The sequence below is a fragment of the Cricetulus griseus genome, chromosome 5 (genome assembly GCF_003668045.3).
Source record: "Cricetulus griseus strain 17A/GY chromosome 5, alternate assembly CriGri-PICRH-1.0, whole genome shotgun sequence".
NCBI lineage: Eukaryota > Metazoa > Chordata > Mammalia > Rodentia > Cricetidae > Cricetulus > Cricetulus griseus.
The window spans coordinates 27192238-27212618 of NC_048598.1; the positions used below are offsets into that span (position 1 = coordinate 27192238).

The 20381-nt window shown below is 45.1% G+C and overlaps 1 protein-coding gene across 2 annotated transcripts; it reads left to right on the forward strand.

Moving 5' to 3' along the window:
* The first annotated feature begins 20 nt into the window (after positions 1 to 20).
* On the forward strand, positions 21 to 18762 carry Sft2d2 (SFT2 domain containing 2). Of its 2 annotated transcripts, XM_027417145.2 has the most exons (8): positions 21 to 168; positions 5844 to 5930; positions 6127 to 6212; positions 9028 to 9109; positions 10241 to 10276; positions 10374 to 10432; positions 12138 to 12167; positions 13747 to 18762. In XM_027417145.2, the coding sequence occupies exons 1-8, from the start codon at positions 106 to 108 to the stop codon at positions 13784 to 13786; spliced, it is 483 nt and encodes a 160-aa protein (XP_027272946.1). In that variant the 5' UTR covers positions 21 to 105; the 3' UTR covers positions 13787 to 18762. The 2 variants fall into 2 exon arrangements, with proteins under 2 accessions (XP_027272946.1, XP_035300905.1); XM_035445014.1 differs by lacking the exons at positions 12138 to 12167; positions 13747 to 18762 and having other exon boundaries at positions 10176 to 10276; positions 10374 to 10406.
* Positions 18763 to 20381: the final 1619 nt, after the last annotated feature.

Sequence of the window (20381 nt, forward strand, 5' to 3'; positions counted from 1 at the left end):
GGGGCGGGGCGCGCCGTGGTTGGCGGCGGGCGGAGGGGCGGAGGCCGCGCACCCGGAAGAGCGGTCCGCGGAGCTAACGCGACAGGCGGCGGCTCGGGGCCCGACATGGACAAGCTGAAGAAGGTGCTGAGCGGCCAGGACTCCGAGGACCACAGCAGCCTGTCTGAGGTGAGAGCAGCCGTGGAAGCCAGGACTTCTTGGGAAGCTGCTCTGCTCCCTTCCCGCCCGCGGCGCTGAGCTCAGCCGGGACACTGCCACAGGTGGCAGCGTGGGGACTTTGCAGAGGGCGTGGCTCCCCAACCCTTCTCAACTTCCCCTCCCGAGGACGGGGGCTCTAGGGGAGCAAGAGCCCAGAAATCTGTGCGAGTGGGAGTGCGGGTCCCGGGGCCTCCTGCGCCCCCGGGCCCGACCCCCAGCTCCAGCTGGAGCAGCCAGGGCTCTGCCTTTGGAGCCGGGCGAGGCCGGCGGCCTTGGTGGAAGGAGCCCTTTCCTGGATCGCGGGCTGGCCTTGGTTGTGGGGTGTGAGGTCCAGACCCGACCTTATGAGTACTGCTTAGGTAGTAGTAAAACTCCGGGAACACCTGGTTCACGGGAACCTACTAGGTCCCCGAGTCTCCAACGTCCATTCCTAGACTATAGATTCCCAGTCACCCCCCGGTGACTGCCAGAGTGCTTGTTTTATTAGCAGGACTTTGATGGCTTTGAAACCTGCCTAATAAGGTCCTGTGCTCCAGAGCCACTTAGAACGTCTTATTTTAGATGCTTTTGGAGTTTGCTTGCATTTTCCTTTCTCGAAGACGAAATAGCGTTTTACTTGATGTATCTTTAGCCCCGGTTTCCCTTTCTGTGAAACAAGGGTGTTGAAAAGATGATATGGCCCTTTCTTCTTGGAAACTTGAGTTCCTCACTGATACTTAATCGTGTTCCTTGTGTTTCCCCCAACATTCTGCTCTCACTTTTGTGGTTGATTTTGTTCCGAGTTGAGTCTTTGCAAAAACACAACTGCACCTCAAATGGAATAAGAGTTTATTTTGAAGCCAGCTACTTGAGACCATGGCCCCAAGACAGATTTAGATTACAGCAGATTCAGTGTTCAAAAATGATAACAGTTGGATAGGTGTTTTTTTTTTTATAGTGACAGAACAAAATAATAAATCAAGGCATTTGCTAACTGTATCAGTGGAAACACTAAGGTGGTTACAGTAAGGTGGAGGACTGTCAGGTGGAGGTCCTCTCTAGGCTGTCTGATGCTACTCTAAAACCCTTGATTTGTGGAAGCTTGGGTTGTGTTAAGTTAATGAATTACAAGATTTTTTTTACCTGTTAGTCACAGGTGGGCAAGAAACGACTGTTTAGGGGCTAAAGATAGTTCAAGGATAGTTGCTATTAGACTCTGGACCTGCACCCTTTCAGCCTCTCCACAATCATTAGAATTAGAACCAGTAATTTTTATGTTTTTTTAAATCATATTTTAATGTCTGGCCTCTTGTGAAGCCTAAGAAAGCCCCCTAGACTTAGTCGAGCCTCAGTGTCATTTAAGTTAAACTCCATAGAAGTCAGCAAGCTGTTCTACAAAGTTGGAACTGAAGGGAAGACACAGTGTTGGCTGTGAGGTGTGCATTTGTAGCAGTGGGTGGGCCTTCAGGAGGGACTGGTGCAGCACCATTTGAAAACATATGCAAAGTCTCAACCCCTCTCCCAGCGGTGGAGCCTTGTGGAAACAGGGAAGGCTTTAATTTAACCTCTGAAGCTCAGGCACATATTACATCTATTTTTAAAACACTGTAGGCTTCACTCTTGTTTGAAAACACTGTCAGTTTCCTCTTTCCTAGTTAAGATTCTTGTAGATGTGCGTCATTTCCAGGTCTTGAACTCCAGGATCTATTCTGTAGTCAACAGGGTCCCGCCTCCTGTTAAAGTACTAACTAATGTGGTCACACTTTCCAAGTTTTGAGCCTGGAAAAACTGGAGGATTCTGTGGGGAAATTCCTGTTTGTGTGGTTAGCTGGATGAAGTCGCCTTCAAGTCTTCTCAGTTATATAACCCGTAAGACATTGCCAGAAAAGTTAGAAAACATTTTATAATTTATATTAGTGCCAACTGTAAAGTGTGTTTTGTTCCTGCCTTCCCTCCTAGGTAGCTGTAAAGTTGGCAGGATTCTTAGTCACAAGTCTGTGATGTCTTCTAATTGACACCCCATCATCATAAACACACTTAAGTCCTAGTTTCAGTGCAGTCCTTTCTGAAAGAATAGGCTTTGTGTTTTCTGGAAAGGGTTCTTGGGACAAGGAAGGTCTGAAGGGTGTCCGATCATAACATGTAGGAATACAGCAGCATTCCTTTCTCACCTCCTTAGCTATGGTGTTTGGCAAGAATCCCTCTGCCTTCTCCATCCTGGAGTCAAAGGGACCTTTGTGCATGACTGCCAGCCACACGGCTCATAATTCCCCACAGGTACTGTTTTACCTGTTTGGATTTTGGAAAAAAAACCTCTGTGTTAGCAGAGTTTATAGAAACTGCAGCTTAGAGAGAGAATTTTCCATCGACTGAATTTGCTTTCATAAATTGACAAAAGGTATTTTCCTTTCACCGAGTTCTTTTAGAAGAAGTAGAGCAAAAGCTTCCTTGTCTTCCCTTGACCAAGTGACGGAACACACCGGCAGTGGAAAACATGGTGGTGAATTATCTCTGCTCCCTACCCTGTGTCCCCGTCCCTGCTAAAGAAAAGGCAGCATTTAGATGGACTCATCTTGAGACATTTGCTGAACTCAGTGTCATTCTTGTGTCTCCAGGTAAAAAGCAGAACCATGCTTTTTGGCAGAAATGCTTTCTCTTGCCAGTAGTTTTCTTTTTCTTTTTGTTTTTTGAGATAGGGTTTTTCTGTGTATCCCTGACTATGCTTGAACTCACTCTGTTACCAGGCTGGCCTCAAACTCAGAGAAATCCACCTGCCTCTGCCTCCTGAGTGCTAGAATTGTTTGCTGCTGCCATCGCCACCACTGCCCACTTAAATAGTCAGTGCTAGTCTCCTAGTCTGAGGGAAATCGAACCCCAGCCTCCCACATGACAGGTGGGATTCCCACCATGATAGTAACGAGGAGGATGGCCATCTCTTGCCTGTGCTTTTACTGTCTACAGAGGCTTGGATCTCATGGCCTTGCTCTGACTCTGGAATGTTCTGAATGCCAAGACTTGTTCGACTTTGATTCTTTACAGTTCACGTTCCTAAACAGAGAGAGGTTGAGCTTTGAGTATGGCTGTTGATGCTGGTGACACTCAGGCAGTTTACGCACTGCTCCGTTCCTCTTTTCTTCCTGTACACGGCTTGCTTGTTTCCACCTTGGCAAGGTCTGTGCATGATTTTGGAAGAGCCGGAGTTGTTCATTTTCTTCTGCGTCTGGTGGGAAATTACATGGGTTAGTCAGAAGAGGTCTAACCTGATAGTCTAGGGTTGGGTAAAGCCTGGCAAACAGCATCCTGTGGTTACTTTAGAGCCAGAGGGAGTGGAAACAGATTCTTAAGGTGGACAGGTAGCCTCTGCTTGGAAACACAGAGCTCAGTTATCGGGTCCTAACATTGTGGTGTATGCCCTCTTCCTCTTTAATATGTATATTAAATATATGAATTATATGTTAACCATAAGAAGTGTCTATATACACATACACATACACATATATGTGGGGAGAGAGATTTTAATTACATCATGTACCCCTTCCCTTTCCTCCCTCTGAACCCTCTCAGATGTCCCCCTACCCCTTGTTCTCTTTCAAATTCATGGCCTCTTTCTTTTGTTGCTCTTGTTGTTCTTGTTGTGGTATGTATTTTACTAAATGCATGAATACCACCTGCTCAGCCTGTGTTACGTTACTTGAATGTATATGTGTTCAGGGCTGACCATTTGGCATTGGATAGCCGATGGTGTGTTGTTCCTTGGGGAAGACTGTTTGTCCTGCTCTTGGCGTTCCTTAGTTGCCTGTAGTTGTGTAGGGTTGAAGCTTTAAGTTTTCTCTTCCACATTAGCATGTCTGTTGGCGTCCTTGTTCAGGTCATGTTTAGGCAACTCTGTTAGTGATGTTTCAAGGGTGTAGCTTCTGACATTTCTAGGAGATATAATCTTATAGCAAACTCCTTGTTCCCTGGGCTCCTATAGTTTTTCTGCCCCCTCTTCCACAGTGATCCTGAGACTTAGGTGCTGGAGTTGTGTCATGGTTGTGTCTGTTGGGACTGGGCTCCACAACTCTGCGTCTTGATTGGTTGTGATTTTCTTTGATGGTCTCTGTTGCAAAGAGAAGTTTCCTTGATGAGGGGTGAGGACTACACTTATCTGTGGGTGTAAGGACAAGTATTTGGAATGTATTTAGAGATTCTGTTGCATGCCGCCTTTCTGAGGTGCTGAAGATAGAACCCAAAGTCCCGTTCATGCTAGGCAAGTACTGTACCACTGTGCTACACCCCTGGCCCATCCCATCCCTAAATGTGCCCTCTTTTCAGGCTCATACTCTGTGCCAGGTTTCTGCAGGTACTCAGTATGTTTATATGTGGCATTGCAGTGTCACAGTGACTAGGAAGTGGGGAGAAGAGCCATTTTTGATGACCTAAATACCTTTCTCCTGGGTGGAGAATAAACCTTTCCGTGCAGTACCTGTCACACCTAGGGAGCCTCTTGGTCTTCTCTTCCAGTTTCTAGTTTGACAGGTTGGAAACAGGTCATTGAGCCAGGGCCAGTCAGGCCTGAGGGAGTGCTCACCTACCTTCCTCCATCAGTTGGGTGGCAATGGAATAGGCAGCCTTCCTCGCTTTGTGAGGCTGAGCTGCCTACATAAGGGGAGCTTGGGTGTGTAAATGCTGACCTGGGTCTGCTGATTGGGTTTGAGCTCTCAGTGGCAGCTTCCTGTGTCCATCTGTGTGCAGTGATCCCTCTGCATCTTAAGGACAGTCTAGAGAGGCCCGTGGTACAGTGACTTGTCATCTTTGATATGGGAAAGGGCCATTGAGATCTTCTCTCCAGCTTTTCTGTTTTAGTAGTGTTTTCCAGGAGATTTTGGCTTCCCTTGTTCTTAACCTGGAGGAAGCATTAATCATGCTGAGGATGGTAGAGAATCAAGATGAACAGCTGGTGATTAATTGGCTGGGATCTGGCTGCCTGTGGCTGATTTGGTTGCTGCTAGCACGATGTAAGTAAGAGCAAGTAGCAGGAGTGCATCCTGGTAAATATGAGGGCCTTCTCCCTCTGGGGTCCTGGAAGTGTTGCAGCAACTTCTGTGGTTGGTAGGAGAGATAAGAGAGCATGGCCAGTGGACCAAACCGCATGAGTTTGTCTTCTCCCATGACCCAGGCACTATCTGGCAGAGCCCCGCCCTTCCAGTTGTAGTCTTGCCCTGCCTGGGCTGTAGTAAGGCTTTGGGCTATGGTAAAACTAGTACCCCTGCTGTGCTTGAAGCAGGAGACTGGATGCAGTAAACTTGTGTAAACTGCTGGAGGGAAGAGTCTGGTCTGGATAGGAACTCATAGCTGCATGTGAAAGCTAGCAGTGGATGTGTAAGCTCCATGTTTCCTTCCTTCTCCAGTGAGTGCTGGCTCCCCCCTTTCCTCCCTCTTAATTTATTTGTTTGTCAATAAGCCAGGGGTCAGCCTGCAGGACTCTTCTCCTGCTTCCTTGTGTGGTTTCCCGTGATGGAACTTAAGAACTCTGGTTGCACTCCAAGTCCCTTTACCTGCTGAGCCATCTCGCCAGCTCTAAATACCATTTCTCTTGGCCCTTTAAGACCATTTCTAAATTGTGAGTTTTCTTAGTTTTCACTAAGTGTGCATGTATGTATGTAATTTTTGTTTTGAAACTGCAGGTTGTGGAGTCATCGTCCTTAAGCTGGGGTACCAGAATAAAAGGCTTCATCGCATGTTTTGCCCTAGGAATTCTCTGCTCACTGCTGGTAAGAATTCCTTCCATCCACTGCCTTTTTCCAATTCTCTGCTGTATTCTTTTCCTTTTGTCCACTTTTCCCTTGACACTTCATTCAGTTGAATGGATAAGAGGCAGGGAGATGGGAGGCAGGGAGGGCAGCTGTGTGGCTCTGGTGGGAGTGGCATGCTGTGCTCACATAACATGTCCTGTGCTTCCCCTTCTAGGGTACTTTTCTGCTATGGGTGCCCAAGAAAGGACTGAGCCTCTTTGCAGTGTTTTATACCCTGGGTAACATGGCATCAATTGGGAGGTAATCTTTTTCTTTTCTCCTTTTCCCAACTTTGCTATTTATCCGTCATATTTGGGGAGAAGGATGCTGCATTTTCTTTAAGGAGTTGGAAAGAAGGAAGAGTTTTGGCTTATATCACATTCATACCCTCTTATTTCAAAACATCCTATACTTTAGTTGTCTTTCACCCCTGGGAGAAAGCAGAAAATCTGTGACCACTTCCTCACGTGGGAGGGAACTACAGCACAGAGCATTGGAGTGATTTCACTGAGGCACACGGTATGGCCTACCCTCCCTGAGTTGGCTTCACTGCCCTCAGAGACTGACTGGATGCAGCTGATTCTTCTAAAAGCCACCAAGCAGACGGGTGGCTGTGACACTGGGAACTGGTTATTATGTAGTGTCAAGACCATCCTGGGCTTGAGGATCAGGCTCCTGTGTCAGGGCATCTAATGGGTACTTTTCAGGGGAGGTCAGCCATTCTGCCTGCTTCAAGGGCACTGATACCCAAGTTGACCTCCTTCACCCTGATGCTTTAGCTACACCTGTGCAGACAATGCTCTGATGGGAAATTTGGCCTGGCCCTATCGGAATGAACTTGGGGAACCTGACTGGGCCATCTTCCTTTTCACTCTCCCTCCCCCATGTTTCTGTAAATGGCTTCAGAGTCCTGTGGGAAAAGGGCTCCAGGAGACCAAGTTTTCCTATGTTAACTCAGCCATAATAACGCAGTTGCTTTTGTCTTACATATATATCTTTTATATATGAATGTTTTGCCTGCATATATATCTGTTTGCCACATGTGTGCCTGGTGCCTGTGGAGGTCAGACAAGGGCATCAGATCCCCTGGAACTGGATTTAGATACAGTTGTGGATACTGGGAATTGAACCTTGGTACTCTGCTAGAGCAGCCAGTGCTCTTAACCATTGAGCCATCTCTCCAACCCCACTGTTGTCTTTCTTACTTGGCTTTCTTCCTCATCCTGGTGGCTGTTTGTCCCCACTGGTTGATTTTGGACTCATTGGCTAAGCACTGTTCCCTCTGCTGGACTCAGACTACAAAAGACAGGCCCTCTGGATCTTATTCACCAGATAATGTGAAGAGAAACTCTGAGAGGGGAGGGCCTGACAGCGGGTCAGGGACGATTTCCTAGAGAAGGTGGTACCTGGACTGGTCTGAGCTTGGTCCATCTCCTCCTTACCTCAGCTACTCCATTATACTCTGTTGGGTTTCTTCACCCCCGTCCAGGCTCTTTTCCTCTGACCCATGGAATCTTTGTGTAGATCCCCCCCCCCCCCCAATGTGGCTCCCTGTCCCTTCCCTGCAGGTGGAATCCAAACTTGGTGCTTCTGAGCGTCTCCCAGCATCTCTCTGCTTCTTCCCAGGCCATTTTGTCTGTGGTCCTGCCTATCTCTTCGCTCCCATTTGTCATTTGTCATTTCCCAGCTTGCTAATTTGTTACATCCAGGCTCTAATGTCACCTCTTGTGGGAAGGTCTGTTGATTGCCACCTCCTTCCTGGAACTGGTGACCTCCTCCAGGGCTCCTTCCATCCCATTATCTTTATGTGACAGCACAGGTAGCAGTGACTGATGTTGCCCTTGAAGCTTTCTCAGATAGCAGCTTTTATAGGTCTGCTTTGGGCCCACAGTGTGGGGTAAATGTACAGAGCAAGCGTAATTATACAGGTATGTTGCTCACTCCAGAAGAACTCTTCAGCAGTTCTGACTGACACCATAGCGCAGCAGAGGGCAGCAGTGGAGGGCACATTGTTATTCCTTGGTGTTGCTAGGGGCTTCTGACTATATACAGAATGTGTTTATACATGTGTGCCTTGAATCTGCTACTTACTTTGTTTGTTAAAGGATCCCTGAGCTTGGAGACTTGAGCTCAGAAAACAGCTTAACATCAAAGAGGGGCAGACGTATTGTAAACAACAACAAAAGAAACAAAACCAAAAACAAAACTATGCCTTTTATTGAATGTTCGGTAGTTAATAACATCTGCTGTCACTTATATTGACTCCCACTGTTTGTCGATTGGGCAGCACATGTTATCCAGAAATTGTGACTGAAACCTGGTGCCTATCCTTGATGTGTTAGGTGTGTGTATCTGCTTCATTTGTGATCACCCCATTGGCTGGCTCTCAGGTTTCCTTCATACAAATTCATGCTAAGGGTGCCTTTAGAATAGATGTGGACTAAACACCAGCTCTTTGGACTCATAGCTCTGTGATCTCAAATAGGTAAGCTACCCTCTCACGTTCCTATCTCTGAAATGGGAACAGTAACACCCATCGCAGAGTTATTGAGGGGCTGAAATGAGTACTGACATTTAGCAAGCATTCAGCTGTGGTAGATGTTACTCTAATCGGCCTTAAAATTCCTGGAGAGTATGAAAGAAGTGTTCTGTTTTTAATGTAACCAGTGTAAAACTGTAAGGTGTGTTTTCTGTTTCTTAAATCGGAGCTCTGGGTCTGTTTCTGAGGGTAGATGGAAGTGGAGTAGCCGCTCTCAGAGAGAGGGTGCTGAGAGTGGCTCCCAGTCAGACCCACATGCACTCACGGCCCTGCTCTTATATTAGTTGGGTGACTTGGTTATGTAAGCCCTTGGAGTTTTTCTTCCTCTCTAAAATGAGTGTACTAATTGTCCCTACTTCATAGGTCCTTGATGGACTAAATGAGGGCAGTGCACAAAAGACCTGCAAGTCCAGTGCCTGGCAAGAGCCGTTGGTACTAATACTATTCCTGTTACCGCCACAGGAGCTCTTGGGGAGGTGGCTGGTGTGCCTCTGTTCTGACCTTAATGGCTTGAGTGTGTTTGTGTTTGCCTCTCAGTACCATCTTCCTCATGGGGCCCTTGAAGCAGCTGAAGCGCATGTTTGAGCCTACGAGGCTGATCGCCACAATCCTGGTGCTGGTAAGGACATACAGACTGCTTTCCCGACAGGCTTTGTAGGTGGGAGCCTGTCTTTTCTTTTCCTTCTTAATCCTGGGAATTAAACATGGTTTCATGCATTCGGGGCTTCATAAATTGTCCAGGCTAGCCTTGAACCTACTGCCTGCTTGCTTCACTCTCCTGAGTGCTAAGATTGCAGGCATGTACCGCTGGAGGTTTTTTTTTTTTTTTTTTTTTTCCTCTTCTTTTTTTTCCTTTTTTCCCCCCTCTGTATCTCTGGCTGTCCTGGAACTCACTCTGTAGACCAGGCTGGCCTCGGACTCAGAGACCCACCTGCCTTCACCTCCCAAGTGCTGGGATTGAAGGTGTGTGCCACTACTGCCTGGCTTGAAAGATTTTATTTCTATCCCATCAACACAGAATATCTCTTTGTTTTTTGACCCAGTTGTCCATGTAGCTGTCAAAATCTTTCCAGACCCCATTCTCTAGGTTCCAGGCATAAGTATCAGTATTGTGAGATTTGAACTTGATCGGCATACTTCTAATTTTAGTTTAGTTTGTGGGTCTCTCACTCATTCGTACAGGGATGTTCTCTAAGGCCAGGACTACGTTTGCTATTTACTTACATCCCCCCTCTGGGTGCAGTGCTGGACACAGAGAGTGTTCAGGGCGCACAGTTGAGGAATTATAGAGGAGTGCAATGGAAGGGATGGTAGGTGTCTGCAGCAACCACTTTTTTATTTTTTTATTTTTCCAGCTTCACATGTAGATGGCCTGACGGCTCCTGTGGAAAGACTTTCTAAGGAGACATAGGGCAGTGTCAGGTGACAGGGGGACAGATAACAAGCTTCCTGGCTGTGCAACTGACATCTCATGTTGACCTTTGTTCTCACAGCCTTTTCTACTCCAGAGGCTCAGTTACAGAGAGAGGGCTGTGGCCAGCTTACTTTTGTGTCTTGGATGAAAAGATTGGTCCAGAAAGGTGCTTTCATTTGCCGACATTTAGGGGGGACTTGAAAGTGAAAGCACGTCTTTCCCTGTCCAGTCTGCATGCATTTTTATTGTTGAGCTGGGTTTCTTTTTCCAGCACGGCTGTTCAGATGGGTCAAGTGCTGTGAATCACACTGTACTAATCAGCGTTTCTTCTTCCAGTTGTGTTTTGCACTTACCCTGTGTTCTGCCTTTTGGGTAAGTGTGAACTTTAGTCTTCTGTGATGTTTGTGGTTTATATCCCTTGTCCCTTGTCACACACACAGTAACTATGTTTTTTTTTTCTTTCTTCAAGTGGCATAAAAAGGCACTAGCGCTCATCTTCTGCATTTTGCAGTCTTTGGCCTTGACATGGTAAGTAATATCAGGGTCCTTCCTCATAACCAGCCCTGCCTTTGACTTGTGGTGGGAAAGGAGAGAAAACCAGCGTGTTGTGGGTGGGAAGGTTAGGAAAACAGAAGCTCTTGAGTTGAAGAGTTGTCGGTGATGCAACAGAAGTCAAGCTTCTGAAGCCAGCCAGGTGACTCAGGCCACCCCCAATAAATGGCATTAGCGGTCTTGAGTGGTTACCAGAGGCCTCCAGCCACAGCATTTTTGCTGAACTCATGGTCAGTTGTGAGATGTACAAATATTACTCAGCTACTCATGTCCGGGAAGTGCAAGCTCAATGAAAGCCTGGTAACAAGAGGCTAGGCGTCAAATGGACACTTCCAGAGAAGGGTGCTACCCAGAAAGTCAGCGATTGCCACAGAGTGACCATTTGGGAGAACGACATCGAGGGCATGGCCAGCCAGGATGAGAGGGCAGTAGCCGGGGAAATGGAAACCCATGTGGATGTGGGGTCAGCATCCTCACTGGAGGTGGCGTGGCCTTGGGGAATTACAGGTGAAGGTTAGGAGATTATAACTAAGAAGCCAGGTATAGTAAAAAGGTGACCAGAGACATGGCTTTTTAAAATCATGAATGGAACTGTAAGTTCTTGGCTATTTAAACCTGTGTAAAACATCCAAGGGAGAGGAGTGGTGGCACATATCTAATCCGTGTGTTACTTTACAAGTTTAATCCATGAGTAATGATGTTCAGTAGAATAGTTTCAGTACAGTGTGACTGTTCTGTTTGGGATAAAACTGTCTGCTAGGATACAGAGAAAAGGGAGGCTGTGGGCATTTTAAATAAACTTCTGGTCGGTGAACACCTAGTTGGTAGAAATGGATCTTGGGAATGCAAGCTTGATCCCATCTTCCTTTTGGAACTTGGACCTTCTGAAGAAATACTCTTGTCTAACTGCCTTTCAGATGTTACCATGTTCACAAGTTAGCGAATGCGTGTGAAAAGTGGGAGGTATGGAGAAGGATGGTGACCTGATTTTAATATGGGATACATTTTGCTATTAGGTCCTACAAGGGCCTGGCTTGATAACTTGTGTTTGTACTCTGGCTTTCTTCTGGCTGTATAGTACCTACATATACATAGTTCTTTTGCAAGCCAGTTCCAAGGAGTCAGCACTCTTCTGGGCCCAGGAAAATGGGGATTCCCTTTGAACTGATTCTTAAGTCTGACCAACTTACACCCTGACTGACAGACACACAGGGACTGTGTCTCTGTCCTGCGTGACTTTCTTATAGGCAGTGTGGCTTGGGTTCTTGAAGCATTGTACCAGGGTGCATTCTCATCTATAGATTGGTAGGCAGTGGCTTTTTTTTTTTTTTAATTAGCGGAACAGATAGAGCATTGATCTCACATGGGTTGATGTTGAATTCTCTTGAGAATTTACAAAGCATTAGATCACACCTGTTGAGGATTTTATTTGCAGTTTCTGTAAATAGGACTCTGGCGCCATACGGGCATCTGGAATCTGCCCATTTTAGTTGGTTACTGCTGGCTTGTGAGGTTAAGCAGCACCACAAGCAAGGCTGGGGCCAGAGGGCTTAATGTTACACTATTTACGGGATGTGTTTAGGTGATGTGTGAGTGCATATGGGTAGAGCCTAAGGGCTTGCTTCAGGGAGTTTTCCACTCCCTCCATTCAATTTGATCTTTGCTTTGTTTTTCTTTGTAGGTATAGCCTTTCCTTCATACCATTTGCAAGGTAAGACTGTAACTATGTATTTGGAAATAGGGATTCTTCCATTTGTGAACCATGATATGTTTACATAGGACTTTTAATTTTTAAGAAAATGAATTTATTTTCATTTTAATGTGTATTTTGCCTATATGCATATTTATTTGCTATGTAGGTGCATTTTCTTGTGCAGGTTAGAAGAGGGTGTTGAATCCCCTGGAACTGGAATTAATGGATGGTCGTGAGCTGCCATGTGGGTGTTGGGAATTGAACCCGGGACCTCTGGAAGAGCAACTAGTGCTCTCTAATTGCTGAGCCATCTCTCCAGCTCCTGCATGTGGACTTTAGTTTGGAGATGTTAGTTTAGTTGCAGAAAGTACATGTTATTTTATTTGTCTTTAAAATTCTTTGATCTAGTTAGACACAGGTTGGACATCTGCTTTATAGGTTACTATGATAAGGGCCATGGTTCTCCTGATGTCATTGTTCAACTAGTAATGTGTTGGCAGACTCTGAGTTCCTAGTGTTTGGGGCACTCAGCTCTAATAGAAAGGACATTGATGCACACCACCATTCCTTTAATCTGTAGCTTTGAGATGATAACTTGACAGGTGATCAGTGTAGTGTAACTAAACAAGAGTATCAGGGTCCTTAGAGCCTGCTTGTTTTCCTACAGGGCTCACACAGGGATTGTTTTAGAAGAGTCTAGAGGGGAAGCAAGGCCAGAACTCTAGAGGACCAGCACTTCCTAGTTAGCAGTGTGAGCTTGGTGACTTTACCAACCACCAAGACCTCAGATGAGACATCGATAATTGGAGTGCGTGGGGCTGGTTCATCCCCAGATGCTGGGAGTTTGTTAATCACTTTTGGTGGGCTTTTCCCAGTTAGTCACAGGACCTTTGCCTCTGATTCTATTCTAATGAAGCCACTTAATTTCATTTTTCTCAGTCATCTACTAAGTAAAAATATTTTCCATAATCGTGTGGAGGAAATGAAAAATTGTGCAGAGGCTGGGAGAGAGGGCAGATGTTCTGTCTTATGCTTTGCAGATCTGCTGTTGCCAGTGATCTGAATGCGCTGGGAAGCAAGGCTCACAAGCTCATAGAGCGTCCCTTTGTGCATGGGAGTATAACCTTTGTGAAATACTGCCTTGGGGGCAGGGAAGCTAGCTTGCTATGTGAAATAAGCATCTAATGAAGTAGTTATCAATTTGGCAAAAATTTGACCATATCTTGTAAGTCCCTAAACTATTTACATAATTTACTGGGCCCAGCATAAAGTGACTACCCCTTAATGATCTCAGTGCGTTCTGTGATTGGCTGATGTAAAAATGCAGCAGCATGTACTAGTCCCCAGGACCAGTCTGCAGGGTAAGTGGGCACATCCCATCTGATGGATGAGGAAATTAAAACTCCAACATGAACAGTAATTTGCCCAGGAGAAAACTCCTAAGAAACGTTGGCACTACCGTTTGATGAGTGGTTTTGACCTCGATGTTTTCCCCTTTAGCAGCGTGGTCCCCTAGGAAATACTCAAGAAAGGTCTTTGCCGTTGGGAGCCCCTGGGGTGATAACGTCCCATTCATCTCTGTGTTTTTCCTTCCTAGGGATGCTGTGAAGAAATGCTTTGCCGTGTGTCTTGCATAATACACTGCCAGTCTGCAGAGAGCACTGTGGATGGAAACTGGTGGACAATTTTGTAAATACCCTCTGAACTCTGTCTCACAGACATGTGCCTTTCACTTGCAGCAATGCATTGCTTGCAATTTGGACATTTTGAGGGTTGCCCATGGGAGCAGTCCTGAATCCTAAGCCTTATCATCTGTAGCACAGTGCAAGGTTCTGGGCTAGTGTAGAGGACTCTTCCTCATGACCATCTTCCTCTCTGGATGGTATCCCACTGAGTTCTCACACATTAGTCTTTGTTTAATATCAGCCTATAAGCTGCAGGAGCACCTGATTCCCTGGCAGCAGCAGGAATGTCTAGTAGAGAATATAGGGATGCAGCAGAAAGTAGAATTTTGAAGATTTGCCCCTCACCAAGGAAACCATTATCACTGCCTCACCCAGCATCTTCCCTGGTGTTTGAGAACAAGTGAGTCTGCCCTTCCTTAGAGCCTGTCCTGAGTACATTGTTCCTTCCTGTGGACTGCACCATCTTGCTGTTCTCAATCACAACTGGCTATGGAATGTATTTTCTAGTGTTCATTGTAGATTTTTTCTCTTGCCCTCACCTTCCCATGTCTCTTGTCTTGTGATCTTGGGACACTGCTTGATTGAGAGTGAAGTAGTGGCCTAAATTACTATTTGCTTTTGGACAAGAGCCACCAGAAAGTTGCTCATGTTGCCTGCTCTGTTTATTTTTCTTCATTATTTATAAATGTTTACTTTTATTGATTTTATTTTCCGTTCTTCACTGGAGTTGGGCCAAGGAAGGTGCATTGGAAGACAGATCCCTTGTGGGACCAGCAGGGAGTAGGCATGCCTGCCAAGCAACTTTTCAATGCTCCGACATTGGCACTCAGCCTGCACTGGACACTGGGAAGACAGCAGCCTGCAGGTGGTCATGTCTCAGCCTGATGCCTAACCACACGCGCAGTGTTCTTGTGTTGGTGATCTCATCTGGTCGTCATGAGAGCCATGTATGGGAGCAGGATTGTTGTGTCACTGTACAGTCAAGGAGCCAAGCCTCAGATGGGTTTCCATGTCACCAGAAGTTACAGCTGTGGCAGGGTCAACCCAGAGTCTGGACACCTTGGTTCCAGTTTCCATCGTGATGACATGGCTCTGGTCAAATCTGCCATCATCTCTCATAACCGTTCCCTTGTTTTCATCATCCTAGCCTGTACCTTTTCTGGTTCCAGCATCTATGTCACATGTGCCATCTTCTACCTGCCCTCCCCCATCTCACTTTCTGCAAGAAGCTTCCCTCTACATCTATCGGATGGCCACCATCCCCTGCTCCCTTTCAGCTGCTCTCTGCTTCCTAGGCATCATTATTAGAGTTCCCGGTGATCTAGGATTACCCTTTGTTCTTTGTGCAAGGCCAGATGTACTCTGGCCTCTGCTTTGTCGGCTTTGGTTATGGCCAGTTGCTGCACTGTGGTTAATAACTGCCTTTTCTCCTACGATGGAGAAGAATGGATAGACAACTCAATCATTCCAGATTCTTTCCATGCTATTGAAGGCACTTGTGAGGTCTTCAACCTATCTGCAGTCAGGAAGGAAAATTATATGCTACCCTCTGGCTTTGTGAGGTACATTTATATCCCAGGAGCCTTGGAAGTCAGTTCAGGTCTCAGAAGGCCTCAGGTGTCAGAAGGGACATTGGGAGTTTAGAGGTGCCCATGGCTCCCAGCTGACAGGAGGCTAGCTAGCTGCTTCAAGCTCCAACCATCCTGGAGTAGTGCACCTAAAAGACTGACCCTTCCATGCCCTTTTCAGCAACTGGACTTGAGCCCGAGTACCTTTTAAAGATGTTACCAGGACTGAATAGCATAGCAGTGTGACTGTGGGCTTAGAAAACAAGCAGATCTGGGTGTGAGCTGTGGCCAGTCACATGTTGGTTAAGTTCTGATGTTGCCTAATGTTTGGGTCCTCCGTTTCTCTGTTTCAAAAAAAAGTGGGCTGACAAATCCTGCTGGCTCACTGGAGGATGTCAGTGCAAGATGACTGTGTCAAGTCCTTGGTATGGGGCTAAGAAGAGAGTCTTTGCAATAACTAATGACTCCTAAAGGTAACAGATGAATGCTTGGCTATTAATTTGTCTAGTGTACTGAATATTGTGTATATCACTGTAGACACTACCATACATTATCTCATTGAATGATCACAGGACTTCCAGGCAAGAGATACTGCCTTCGTCATCATAAAATAGTAGCTGCCTCAGATGCTCCCACTAGCAGGGGCATCAGTGAGGAGGCTCTAGGTGGGAGATGAAATCTTGGATAAAAGGCTTTTGAGCCCAATTCCTACAGCCTGTGGCCAATTGACTTGACTCTGGACACATTTAAGCAGCTTTGGATGACCGTCTTCCAGTATCTTCCGGACTCCCAGATTTTTTTCTTCAATTGCCTTATCCTTTGGTTGTTTCCTTTCCTGCTTTTATTAGACTGTAAAAGGAAGAAATCTACTTCAAATCTGCTAAAGTCTCATACCAGGCTAATAGCATCAATTAAAAGCAACTTTAGTGAGGGAGGCTGAAGTGGAGAATTTGGGCCTCTGACACTGGCTGGTGGTGGTGTGTTTCCTCTCCCCGCCCTTCACACTCCCCAGTTCCCTGGCTGGTGAGGGGCACCCCTGCGTGTGGGAAGTGATGGAAACTATTGAGTAGCTGTGTTTTCAGGTTTGGGGTGCCTCTGGCTTGAGTGCTGCTGCCTTCCCTAGGCTGTGGTCTGTAGAGTGCTGCACTCAGGACCATTGTGTCTTCTAGACCAGGAGTAGCTTAGGGTCCCCTTAGCTCCCCTCTACTCCAGGCTGACTATTGGGACCTGTCACTGAGTTCTGGCTCTCTCATAGGCTGACAAGCTTCCCTTTTCACAGACCAAGCCCTGAGGAAGCTTTTGTCTCTCTTGCTCCTCTGTATGGCTTCTGCTCAGACCCAACTCCAGGCATCCTGTCATGAGGAAAGATGAAATACCATTCCCAGCTCAGCATTCCCACCATGGGGATTGTCTCAGTGCTGGGGTGCCTGTATTGCTCTCATGGAGCCTTTGTGGGTTTCGTCTTCAGTGCTGCTTTCTTTCCACATAGTCACTCTAGACTGAGAGAGTAAGAAATGAAATCAAGAAACGCATTCCACATAAAAATTACTTTTTAGTGCTCAATTAAAGTAGATAGAAGCTGCGCAGTATAGGCTTTTGTTTTGACATTCCCACAAGTGACAAGTATTGTAGTATATGGAATGAGGCCTGGTGAAATAGGTTGGGCAACTAAGGTGCACCCCATGGCCGTGGATTTCCTTTCCTGTCGGCACCTTCTGCCCACACTTCCGATTTTACTCTTCCTCCTCTAACTTCTCATTGGAGTCAGTTACACACACTTGAAATTCACAACCTAGCCTAAAACTTATTTTTTGGCTAATTAAAGAAAAAAAGAAAGAGTGATCAGTGTTTAAAACAATATAAAGATGTTTGCTAGACTCTGGCGGTTTTTTTTGTTTGTTTTTTGTTTTTAATGCCCAAGTTATTTTTTTTTTTATGTTTAATATGTGCTGTAGCTTACAAATAACATCCTTTTAAAAGTAAGTGAAGGAAATTGAGTGCAAATTCACATTTGTGTAACACTTTGCATGTAGAAGTCCAAATTGCTTAGGAAGTTTTATTTTAAAGGTTGCTGAGGAGGTGATCCAGAAGTACTTGACATTTCATAATTTCATGATGCTTTGAGGTCCTGTGTGTTTTTAGGGGAGTAAGGGGGAAGTGCGGTGGAGTTTGTCTGATCTCAGCTCACTCAGGGTGGGGTACGTAGTTCCACTTTGAGTATTGCCAGTCCTGCTGCGATTGATGGGTGAGACTTGAAAGTAGCCACTGCTTAGACTTTGTCATCAGCTAGTCAGGTTTCTGTTGCAGCATGGTAAATGGTAAGTAGCAGTCTTCATTAATATAAGCTGACAACATAAAATCACATTCTATCAGGAGCTGGTAACTGACAGCTAGACTTGGACATGTACAAAGTGATTTCTTTCTTTCTTTTTTTTTTTTTTTTGGCGGGTTGGCTGATCTGAAACCAGACAAAAAATAGGTCCAGTAGATAGAAATTCTATTAGAGATGAGAGAGCGAGGTCAGCCCATGGCAACATAACAAATAAATATGCTTTGTACTCAGAATAATGCCACTCACTACATGTAATAGACTGCTTGCCTGGCATACATGAAGCCTCAGATTCAATCTCTGAAAATACATACACAGGCCATGATGGTGCATGCCTGTAATCCCAGTACTTAGCAGGTGGAGACAGGAGGATCTGGAGTATATTAGACCCTATCTTTAAAAAATTAGAAAAAAAATCAAATGAAGTCTTGTGTTTGGGTTCTTGCATATGGCTCTTGTCTGTTAAATGTCCAACTTTTTTTGCTGGCCTTTTCCATTGTGTTTGCTTAACTTGAATAAGGAAAGGGAAAAAAACAAAAACAAAAACAAAAAACTAGCCCCTGAACTCTGTCCTTTGCAATTCTATTGTGAAATTGATAGTGAGGGCATGCAAAAGCCTATGATGGAGGCACCCTTATCCTTGTGACTTTGGGCATCTGGGCACACTTCCCAGCAGTAAAACCAAATCCAAAATGCCTGTGGTGGATTTGTATGCCTTGAGAACATTGTACCTGTTCTAATACAGTGAACTTTAGAACTTTGTTAAAACAAATGAAACCATTTTTATAATTGTGTAGGTGTAGTTGATTTTGAATATTACTGATTGTATAACTGAATTTTTATATCTAAAAATACATTCTTGAGTACTGCCTTATCTGCCTTGAGGATCTATTTCATATGATATTTTCTTTTTACTAACTTATTTCAAAGAGAAAGTGTTGCTAGAGAGAGAGCTATCTCTCCTTTTCACAGTTATTTTTTCCTTTTTCTTTTCTCCAATAAATTGTAGCAGCATCATGATCTCTAACAGATCTAGTGTTGTCTCTTATCCATGTCTGTTTCTCTGGGACTCACTGAGCCAAACAACTGTAAGATGATGTCTTAGTGTGTGGTTCATATTGCAGGTATGTTAACCCCCCTCCCTCCATGTATACATATATAATTGCTATATTGTGTTTTTCTCAGACAAAGTAGAGCTTAAAATTGATCTAAGGACCACCATCATTGATTTCTTTCTTTCTCTTTTTTGAAAGATTTTATTTATTATGTATACAATATTCTGCTTCCATCTATATCTACACACCAGAAGAGGGCATCAGATCTCATAATGGATGGTTGTGAGTCACCATGTGGTTGCTGGGAATTGAACTCAGGACCTCTGGAAGAGCAGCCAGTGCTCTTAACCTCTAAGCCATCTCTCCAGCCCCTGGCATTGATTTTATGACAGTGAATACTGTCTGACAGTGTGACCAGCGACTTCATGCTATCACTGCCATGATTTCCCATCCCCTCAAACCATGAGCCAAAGCCAACTCTTCCTTGAGGAAGGTGCTTTGTGGCAGCTATTCTGTCACAGTGGCGCTAAAAAGGAACCAACACAAAAGGCAACATAGCTCTTTAAAAAATCATGTTTCATCTACTGAATCCAAAGATCCTGAAATAGGTAAGATTTGAAAAGGTCGGTAGCGGAAAAAGAATAACTCAGAAGACAAGAAATTAAGACTGGGTTCTGGAGAGAAAAGGAGAAATGTAAAGAAAAAGGTCAGCAAAATAGACAAGATCAGAAACACAGAAGGGATGGCAACAAGGAGGACATTGAAATCCTGGAAAACAAAATATTAGAAATGAAAAACTACAAAACACAAACCAAACCAACAAGCCAAAAACAGTGTAACTGTCACAGATTGAACCAAGCAGAAAAATGAATATTGGGGATGGAGGACAAGATTGAGGAAGTTCTTCATCTAAACAATGACTACAATGTCCCATGACTCAGGGTTATAATTAAGATGGCCAAACCTATGAATCTATAGGCTGGAAGAAGCATAGGTAAACACCGAAGGCATAGACTAAAATGAAGAGATAGCAGAAAATCCCCATGTCTAGAGAAAAGCATTCAAACACAAGAGATGCTTAGAAAACCATAAACATCAGAAAATAACCTCTTCACAATAGTCCAGAAACAAAAACAAAGCAAACAAATCTGTAGGGAAATCACCAACCCACCCACAAAGGCAAAGACACCAGAAGAACAGCAGCACTCTGGCCAGCAACCCTAAAAGTCAAGAAAACATGAGATGATGTATTTCAGGCCCTGAAAGTAAATATCTACCAACCAAGATTGCTATAACCAGGTGAGGGTCGTTTGAATGAGAAGCGCTCCTATAAACCCCTGTATTTGTACACTTATTTGGTCCACAGTGAGAGTGAGGTTTGGGGAGGTTTTGGAACTTGCTGGAGGAAGTATGTCACTGGGGACAGGCTTTGAGGGCTTGTAACTTTCACACTTCCTGTATGTGGAGGAAAGTGTTATTGGCTAGCTTCCTACTGCTCCTGCCATGCATTTTCAGCCATGGTGGACATCTAACCCCTTCAAGCCATAAGCCAAAATGAACTTGTTTAAATTGCTTTTGGTCACAGTATTTTATCA

Coding starts and splice junctions, on each gene's coding strand:
- Sft2d2 (XM_027417145.2), top strand. CDS start 106: ATGGACAAGCTGAAGAAGGTGCTGAGCGGCCAGGACTCCGAGGACCAC. Junction 5,931..6,126: donor GAATTCTCTGCTCACTGCTG/GTAAGAATTCCT, acceptor TTCCCCTTCTAG/GGTACTTTTCTGCTATGGGT. Junction 10,433..12,137: donor CAGTCTTTGGCCTTGACATG/GTAAGTAATATC, acceptor TTTTCTTTGTAG/GTATAGCCTTTCCTTCATAC.